Source organism: Biomphalaria glabrata, chromosome 1 (assembly GCF_947242115.1).
Source record: "Biomphalaria glabrata chromosome 1, xgBioGlab47.1, whole genome shotgun sequence".
In the NCBI taxonomy this organism is placed as follows: Eukaryota; Metazoa; Mollusca; class Gastropoda; family Planorbidae; genus Biomphalaria; species Biomphalaria glabrata.
The window spans coordinates 46368635-46379443 of NC_074711.1; the positions used below are offsets into that span (position 1 = coordinate 46368635).

At 36.7% G+C, this 10809-nt stretch overlaps 1 protein-coding gene across 1 annotated transcript; it reads right to left on the reverse strand.

Moving 5' to 3' along the window:
- Positions 1-5031: 5031 nt before the first annotated feature.
- LOC106062202 (leucine-rich repeat and fibronectin type-III domain-containing protein 5-like) lies at positions 5032-10056 on the reverse strand. The gene has a single exon (XM_013220469.2). It carries the CDS (start codon positions 9828-9830, stop codon positions 8307-8309), a length of 1524 nt encoding a protein of 507 aa, XP_013075923.1. The 5' UTR covers positions 9831-10056; the 3' UTR covers positions 5032-8306.
- Positions 10057-10809: the final 753 nt, after the last annotated feature.

Consider the following 10809-nt stretch of genomic DNA (forward strand, 5'->3'; position numbering starts at 1 on the left):
AAAACGGATATTTTCTTTAAAGTTTGTTTACGCTTATTAGCTTAGCTTTTATATATTTAAATAATTGAAGAATATTTACGTCTTACCATAGAGAATAGCCACATACGAAAAGATATTAAATAACCAGATTTCAAATGTTGACATTTATCCAACATACATTTAGAAATATAATGTACAGATTTCAAATGTTGACATTGATTCAACAGACATTTAGAAATATAATGTACAGATTTCAATTGTTGACATTGATTCAACAGACATTTAGAAATATAATGAACAGATGTAACAACATTGAACCTAGTGAACTTTATAAAAACCAGAACATATTGAGAGAATGTAATGTAGGGTAACAACAAAAGAAAAAATAGAAATAAGTTGGTGTGTACAGTTTTACTTTATCTCTTTCACTGAGAGTGTTTTTAAAAAATTTACTCTTCACTAGGAGGTTATAAAGGATCTACTCTTCACTAGGAGGTTATAAAGGATCTACTCTTCACTAGGAGGTTATAAAGGATCTACTCTTCACTAGGAGGTTATAAAGGATCTACTCTTCACTAGGAGGTTATAAAGGATCTACTCTTCACTAGGAGGTTATAAAGGATCTACTCTTCACTAGGAGGTTAAAGAGCTAAACAAATAGAGTTCTAGCTTATACTGTGAAGTCAACGTTAGCAAGATCGCAGCTAAAGTAAATGTAACCTATGGAACTAAATGTAACCTATGGAACTATATGTAACCTATGGAGCTAAATGTAACCTATGGAACTAAATGTAACCTATGGAACTATATGTAACCTATGGAACTATATGTAACCTATGGAACTATATGTAACCTATGGAACTAAATATAACCTATGGAACTATATGTAACCTATGGAACTAGATGTAACCTATGGAACTAAATGTAACCTATGGAACTATATGTAACCTATGGAACTATATGTAACCTATGGAACTATATGTAACCTATGGAACTAAATGTAACCTGTGGAACTAAATGTAGCCTGTGGAACTAAATGTAACCTGTGGAACTAAATGTAACCTGTGGAACTATATGTAACCTATGGAACTAAATGTAACCTGTGGAACTAAATGTAACCTATGGAACTATATGTAACCTGTGGAACTATATGTAACCTATGGAACTAAATATAACCTATGGAACTATATGTACTAGAGAGTATAGAGTAACCATTATAACATCTGTCTACATCAACTTTCTGTAGAACAACTGGGAGGTAGTTTGACTATAGCTCATGTGATACAAGAAAAGAACAAAACGTATCATCCCTTTCTATCTGATAAGGTTCAGGAGTTCCTCATTACAAGATGACACTTGCATTGTCAATACAAAATGTTGTTAAAAATATACAATTCTGTCCAGGTTGTTAACATAGAAACATAAATGAATGTTATAAATAGATAAGGCAGACTTCAGGCAGTCTTGGGGCTAATGAATATCCAAAACTCAAATGTCCAGAAAATAAACATTTGAATGTGAGACTGTGTCTATAATTACAGACATATAAATAATGATACAACGATTACGATTGTACTTCACATCTAGTGATGTTTGAATGTCTAAAGTCAATAGTCATATCCATATTTGTTCATGGTTTTAGAAGAGTTTCAAAACTGTGAATGAAATGTGTATTTACAAAGACATTGTGCAGTTAAAATATAAAAGAGAAATACAAGGGAGACTATTCACAATGATCAGTACATACATTTGGTTAGTGTTGTCATACAATGTACAAAGATTTCAGATTTTATCCAGAGTTGGATATACATTAAATAACAAAAATCAAATTATGCTAGACTACAAATTGTCATAAGTTCACAATATGAAAACAAAAATTAATTGATATTGATACCTGACTCAATAAAGGGCACAAGTCAAAAGTTGTGGGACAGAGGCGAGGCACTACTCTCTGAGATGGACTGAGTTCAGGTTTGCAGAGGCGGTTCCTTTTTATGGAACAAGTGGGGCGGCAAACACGGATGTAGGATATACACAAGTGAAACACAAATAAATACAAACTTAGCAGCCATGCGTATGAGAGGATGTATGCTGACAGAAGTCAAACGAAAAATATAATCTGTCATATGTAAAAAGAAGAAAATATATGTTATATGTGTAAGTAGAAAATACATGCTGTTAAATGTGTAAGTAAAAATATAAGCTGTCATGTGTGTAAGTAAAAGGTATAGCCTATGCTGTCACGTGTGTAAGTAAACGTTATATGCTGTTATATGTGTAAGTAGAAAAGATATGCTGTCACATGTGTAAGTAAACGTTATATGCTGTCACATGTGTAAGTAAAAGATGTATACTGTCATTTGTATGAGTACTAAAAGATGTATGGTGTGACATATGTAAGTAGATGTACTAACTACAGTTCCCCTCTGAATAATGTTAAGGCAGTGTTCGTGACAACATTCCATCAAGTTTCAAACAAAATCTTAAGCTGCATAAAAACATTCTATAGAGTACAAATTTCTTTCAAATATTGTCATATATGCCTATAAAATAGTCGAGGCATCAGGTCTATCGTATTGATAATGTGCATGCGTCCTTGAAGAAGTTTTAAACCTGTGCCATGAGTTAGACAAAGTTTTAAGTTTTTAAAAACATGACATGCTGACACACAACTGTTTCAACTAGTTTCCAGTAAGAAACAGGAGCAGAAGAAGAAAAACAAGGCAGACCCTGAGATATAACGTGCGTCCATTCAAGTCAGATGGAAATATCACGTGTCTAAGTTTCTCTAATCCCCACACTGCTCATCTTCAACTAGCGAATAGCGCTCAAAGCAGCTAAAAATAGATTTCATCTACTCAGCCTGTTCGCCACTACCAATCAATAGCACAGAAATAAGGCCATGACCTAAAAAACAAAACACTAGATAGAACTATCTTTGGACAGTTAAAAACCTCAAATTATCTACACCCAATTGTGACGGATACATTTTTACACAAAGCCTTAAGTCTCTTGGTTACACAAACATTTATCACAAGATCCATTCACATCCTTTCGTTCAGTTGGGCTATGATATTTCTCCGCATATTTCTCTTATCCTGTCTCTCTCTCTCTCTCTCTCTGTGCCTTATATTGAACTACATAGTGTATTTTCTTAGTTCAACTACAACTAGAGCCACTGCTCTTGTAGTAACTAATTCAATCTGTTATGCTACTTATAAGAACAATGAATTGTATTAAACTCTTCTGATTGAAGAGCTCGGACAACAAAACAAGAGCATTCACTGTGAGTTCAAGACACGAAAGTGGAACTTAATTGAAAACAGACATTGTTCTGGTCTGAAGTACTAAGGTGGAAAAAAAAAAGTAATCCGGAACTTAAAAGGGAAAAGTAGAAAATAATCCCCAATCTAAGCCACCATCAGACCGGCGCTCAGTGACTTGTGATACAAGGAGGAAAGAAGTCATCAATTTGTAAGCTGAAGGGAAACTCAAATCAGGAAATAGTTTTTACAGCATGGCCAGGAAATTGATTCAAACGTAGGCCTGTGGTCAGGAAATTGATTAAACTATATGGTCAACACATAAATTGATTTACTACGTCAACAAGGTGATTGAGCTGTATGGTTAACTAATTGATTGAATTGCATGGTCAACAAAATGAATGGTGAACAAGATGACTGAACGATTCAAAATGAAGTGTCTCCAAGTGTCACTCGGTAGGGTCAAGGAATTGTCTCTCCTGCATGCCACAAAGTGACTTTCACCTGGTTTATAAACAGCAGACAATAAGTCCAAAGACAGACAAAATTTTAATGTCTATAAAACTAAAAACATTTTGGAAAATGAATAAAAACATGCAAAAAGTCTCATTTCAAGTGACCACATCTCCAAACTGGTCCGAAGTTAAGGTTGTCCTCGACATTTGTCTTAGAGGAATACTGAGACACTGAGACGCTCAACTCATTCACAAGAAATATTTCAATGAGAAGTAAACGCAATAAAATCTTCACTTAGCAAAGAGAAACAAAGATACACTATGTCAGACAAGTCCAAATTTTACAAAGAGAAACAAAGATACACTATGTCAGACTAGTCCAAATTCAACAAATCTTCCAAGACGAGGGAGGTATAAAAACCTGTCAAAGAAATTCACTCACTAGCTAGGACAAAGTTAGAAATACGTCACAGTTTGCTCGAGAGTAACACAAAGGCAAGGTGACGGGCGGATGTAAACGTCATTACACTAGCTTGATGTGGAGAAGTCAAGGGTGGGGGGGGGGGAAATGTTGTCTGGTATTCTTAATGCGAGAGAGAGAGAGAGAGAGAAAGAGAGAGAGAGATTAATATTATCGAACTTAAGAGAGTATCCTTGTTATTACTTCATTTGCGTAGAAAAAAAAACAAAGAATGAACATAGTCACAACTGAATCCAAGAATGCGCTACAACGGTCACTATCTTTTTTTCTGCCACATGCTCAGCAAAATAACTTTTATAGCCCCCGGCCACATCCTTAATATCAGGTACACGAGGAGAGATATGTCCAGATATACTGACCAGAGTATCCAGGGGAAACTGATAGCTCCATCACAGACCACCAACTAGCCGTCGTCTGCTGTCCAGAGTGTCGAGACAAGAACTCTGCCAATGAAGAAAGATAAATACGCATATCTTTCCTGGTTATAAACATCTTTCTCAACTGACGCACAAAGAACAGAACATCATTCCTAAATACACTCACGGTTTTTCAGCCCCTGGACTATGGTTCATGCCAACTTTTCAAATTTGAAGACATATAAACAAAGTGACACAGAACAAAAACAGAACAAAAAAAAAAACTAACAAAAAAAAATCCAGTCTACACTCGTGTCCACATACAGACCAAACAAGAAAATAGGCGCGTAGCGTGTACAAATAACATATGCAACTAGTTGAACACACACACACGTGGGAAAAAGACAAAGGAAACAAAGAACAAAAAAATTATAAATCTAACGGTCAATTTTCAATTCTAAAATGGAATCTTGATGACATTTTGTTTTTGAAATCAAGTCTAAATGATGTCGAAATAAATCATTTGAGTTTCGTAAGAAACCACGTGACATTGTCTAACCAATAATGGTGTGAAGTCTGGGACACACCAGAGGCACTTAAGAAAGTATTTAAAAAAACAACTGAATGTGAGTTTAGACTGTGGGAAACATTTAGATAACTAGATGCAATACCTTCGTTACAAAACATGAACGAAAATATCGACATTCTAAACAAACAAACAAACAACTAATGAATGCCCCAATCAATAGCTAATGTTTCCTAAATGGCAAGAATCAGCCTGGCTCCAGTTCCCACGTCATTCCCTCCCACATCACTCCCCTCACACACCGATCCATTGGTGGGATACAAAATTAAACAGTTCCAAATATTCCTCTGGAAAAATAAATAGAGTTGATTGACTATGGCTCAACTGGTTAGTACAGAAGACAAAATGTAATCGCCATTTCAAAGCAGATTTTTTTTTTAAACTTTGAATGCAGCACATACAAGTCTTTCATTCACACATCGAGATCTATTGGTTCTGTTGTTGCAAAGGTAGTACAAACTATACAATTACCAAATCAATAATCAAAACCCCTTTGACCACTTTTATAAACCACATGCTGAACCCTGTGCTAATTATAGTCATATCAATGTTAACCCAGGAAACACTACTCTATCTTCTAAGCAAAGTTTCCTCCCTTCCACCCTCCTTATTTCAAGCACACCTCCTCTCAGCACTCAGTGAATACAAAAGATCCATACACGTCAAATAGTTCAGCACAGAATAAAAACACTTTTAGAAGAGAGAGGACAGGAGATCCTAGCTAGTAGTGAATTCAAATCAATGTCTCCACACAGACACATACAAATCTATAGGGAGTCCCCTCAGCTCAAGTATACCTCGCCTTAGTGGCTTGTGTCGACTTATTTCCTTTTCAAAGAGCAGGCGTGAATGGCAATAACTAGGTCACTTCCACTTCACTAGGAGTTATCTTATGACTACTCTCAAAAAAATCGACTCATTACTAGTTTTTCTAGCTGCTAAAATGGTTTCAATAGACCTGAAACACTTGACAATATATTTTTATTAGATTTATTTAGTATCTGGACACACACACAAAAACCAACAACATTTATACCCATTTATACCTAGTATGTTTTGTGAAGACAAATTGGCAACACAAGATCTAGTCTATTCTTTGTGTTCTGTCGACAACTTTTAATAACTCAGTATATTCTTTGTATTAAATCTGTGAGCGTCGAAATGTGTGCGTCTAAATCTTACATCCATCAACTTGATTGTCAATTGTTGACAACTATGAAGAGTTTTGTTCGGTCAATCACTTCCCCCCACCCAACGCAAACCAAGTGTTAGAATGTTACGCAGTGCTAGGATTTTGTCATCAGGTCAGTTCAAGCTGGGGTCAGGTTAGGTCAGTGGAACAGTAAGCCATGTAGAGAAGTGGTTGAAACGAACTCCTTCAGATAATACCAGACCGCTAAGAGCTGCTTTAGAACTCCCAAGTGGAGTTTAGACAAACCGATTCTGAGCAGAAGTGAAGATAAAACTGTTCACATGAAAAAAGAAAGAAAGTTACTGTCTATGTACGTAAGTTAGGATTTCAAATTAAAGAGAAAAAAAACACCAACCTAATTACACAAACTACCCTGTTCATTAATGTTAAGAATAAAACTGAAATGAGCTAATGTCATGTGTTGAACTCAAAAGCCATAATAAAGTAGCACCCATAGAATTTTTGGTCCAATTCAAGTCACTTAATTCAAGAATATCACAAACTGAGTCAAACAGTACTGGAGAATACAATGAAGAAACAAACAAAATATTCCCATAGACATTGAGTGATACAATACAAACATCAGATAGAGAACTGTCATGAAATATACAGGTATAGAAATATATAGAATCAATAATAGATGTAATATTTGTTTGTTCAAAATTGTAAATATTTATAAACATTTTCATCACAAATGTCTGTGTCAGAATGACTCAACTAGGGACGTCCATCAGTTGCAAGGTGAGGGGGGGGGGTCAGTGTTGTTCCAAGAATTAGCTGCTGTTTACTAAATGTAGCAGTGAAACTGGGTCCGTGTTAAATAAATCAAGCTTTTTAGAGAAACTATGATGAAATCACTTTCTGAATATCTCAACTAAATGCATGGAGAAGGTCTGTATTGGAAAGTATTTGGCAATCACACACTGAGATGTGCACCAAACAAAAATGTGAATTGTTAAGGCCATTTTAAAGACCAAGATGTCAAAGTAAATAGAGAATTTTAGCCACACAACACATCTTGACTTATACGTAATTCTAGCCACACAGCACATCTTGACTTGTACGTAATTCTAGCCACACAGCACATCTTGACTTATACGTAATTCTAGTCACACAGCACATCTTGACTTATACGTAATTCTAGCCACACAGCACATCTTGACTTGTACGTAATTCTAGCCACACAGCACATCTTGACTTGTACGTAATTCTAGCCACACAGCACATCTTGACTTGTACGTAATTCTAGCCACACATCACATCATGACTTTATGTTTTCCAAATCAAATCAATGTTTATATACAGTCAACGGTAGACTAAAAAGTAGTGGATGAAAGTATAACGAGTGTGTAGTCAAAGATAGCAAGGTATTAAAGTGAATAACTGATTTGTTATGAGGGTATTGTGATATATAAAAACAGATGCTTTGAGTGTATTGTGATAATATAAATGATGTTACGAGTGTATTGAGAGTGTATATATGATGTGTCATGATCGTATTGAGATGTATAGCTGATGTGTCAGAAATGTGTTGTGATATATAACAAATGTTATTAGTGTATTCAGATAATATAAATGATGTATATTAAGATGTATAACTGATATGTTATGAGTGTATTGAGAGTGTATATATGATGTGTTATGATCTTATTGAGATGAATAGCTGATGTGTTGAGTGTATTGAGATGTATGCTATGCGTGTATTTTAATGTATAAATGATTGTTGTGATTGTATTAAGATGTATTATTGATGTTACTTTAGTATAATAACATTGCAGATCTGATGTGTTATGAGTGTATTGAGATGTATATAATTGATGTGTTATGCATGTATTTACATGTATGTGATGTGTTCTGGTTGTATTAAGATGTATTATTCATGTTACATTAGTATAATGACAGTGTATCTCTGATGTGTTATGAGTCTATTAAGAGTGTATATCTGATGTGTTATGAGTCTATTAAGAGTGTATATCTGATGTGTTATGAGTATATTAAGAGTGTATATCTGATGTATTAAGAGGGTTGATCATTTTGATTCTATTTTCCTCGGGTTCATTCATGATGTACACAGTATGTGCTGTACACTTGAGCTCATCAGGCACTGAGTAGTGCTCCTCCCGCCTCTCACGCTGTTTATAGTACAGATGGAAGGCTGTTAGGCTCACAAGTAGAGTTAATAGAAAAGTGCCTATTACAGCACCAATAATATCCACTATACCAAAAGAGTGGTCCTTATCCTTCTTATTCACAACAGGTCCAGGTTTCTCCTGAAGTTTTAATTTGCTGCTTTCAGAGTTAAGATTAGCCCAGTCGTAAGCGTGCGCATCATCGCCTGCGTAGTTCTTGTAAGTCTTTTTGACCGGAGCGCTGGTGCTGTCATCTCGAATGATATTTGTGGTAGCCAGCTTGCCAGGTTTAGGAGTGAGTGCTAGCCGGAGGTCTGGCCAGACGACGTTGAGCGAGAATGTGACGTTCCCTGCTGGGTTACTGGCCACGCACTTGTACAGATCCTTATTCTCCAGTTTGACATCGGTCATAAACATCACCCCGCTGTTTTCTTTACTGTCGACCTGTGGATAATAGGTCTCAGTGGTGCCGTCTGGCCGTATCCAATATAATGTGGGGGCTGGGTCTCCAGAAGCCTGGCATGTTAATTTTCCCATTTTAGTGTCAAAGATGGCATCGACGTTTTGAAATGTTGGCAGCTCACAGCGAAAGTCTTCTTCTGTTATTTCATCGAAGTATTTTCCTTGTACTAAACGTGGACTCCCGCATTCAGGCTGCTCGGCGCCAGCAAATATGGAATTTTTAGAGTTTTTGTAAAATGTATACAGCCACTTGATTTGACAATTACAGTGAAAAGCATTTTTTCCAAGTCGAATGTGGGCGAGTCTTCTAAAGAAGTAAAGCCATTTCTCGCTCAATGCTTCGAACTGATTTTCATGCAGCCACAACGTTTTTAAAGATGAGTTTAAAGGTGTCATTAAGTCAACAAAAAGTCGTTTCAGTCCACAGTTATGCATGTACAGTCCTTGTGTTGTCATGCCAGCGAAAGCCCCTAGAGATAACTGGATGTCTGGGTTATCGTTGATAAACAGATGTTTCAGATTCAGACCTCGAAAAGTATGGTCGGCTAGAAAGCGAATTTTATTTTTACTAATGTCCAGCCATGTTAGCTGGTTCAAGTCTGCAAATGTATCCACATCTATAGTCTCTATACCACAGTCACTTAAATACAGGTTCTGTAGCTTGTACAACTGAGTGAAGTTACGTCGTATCAGTGAAGGGCTTTTAAATTTGTTCTCATTTAAATTCAGCTCCAGAGTTTCCACGGGAATCTCCTCCGGGATCTGAACAAAATTTTTATTCGCACACTGAACATTTTTACTGTGGGGTGCACAGAAACAATCTTTAGGACAGGTAAATGTGGTGTACACCTGGGTGCTGAAAATGACCACAAGAAACAGCACACTCACCCCTTTCCCCCATGGCCTGCCTCCTACACCATATTGCATGACTTAATATTTCATTGTTTACCAAAGAACACTTCGGAGAATTCATACAGAACACAGGTAAGTAAATCCTCTAGAAATACAATCCGTACCACACGATACTCCACATCGCGAGTCCACTTTCTGGTATATAAACACAGTCAGCACAGAACGTGTTACACACAACGAACCCTAACAAGCTAGATGAAAGCTGGACACCTCGGTGCGAGCATTTTTCCCCCCTATACGCCGCTCTCCCCCTTTCCCACGCAGTATTCACCCCGCGAGCTTGCTTCGCCTCAACTGAATGTTGTATCTCACTCACCGAGGCTAACGTCGATAAAAGCTGGCCTCAGATGAACCGCGGTGGAGGAAAGGTTTTAGGTCACGCTTGTTAGAGAATACTAGTGGCTATTATCTCTTACTTTGGCTCCATTTTTTTTATCTTCTTTTCATAATGTGATCTTCACTTCTGATCTAGCTGCAGTCAGCCGTACAACCAGACCAGAGAGATGTTAGCAGCTAATCAATTGGTACTAACAAAGTATTTTCTATTCGATACACTTTTACGAGTATATTTTATTAAACTGGTACATCAAAGAAAAACACAACACAACACAGACTGACGTAGGTATTCACGGTACGAGCAAAAAAAAAAAAAAGGGGGGGGGCTATGTGCTCATGTATTTAGTGATTGAATCGATGGCTGTGATGTGAGTCATGACCTAGAAAAAAAAACGAGAACACAGAGTAGCGCTTGTTTAGATGCCGTCAGCTGGTCAGAGAATGATAGACCGTGAGACTAGGAAGTGTATTGATCACTAGAGACTGTTCCCAATGTAGCAGCTATTAGAACAAGCTGTCGCAGACATTCCAGCCTTCATTGTTGCCATCAAAAGTTAATGCTGAACTGGTGTTTCAGGGATAATGGCTACCTATAGACACATGACAATATCAATAGTGAATTTGTCACAGGCAATGTTTAGACAAAATGTACAGCCAA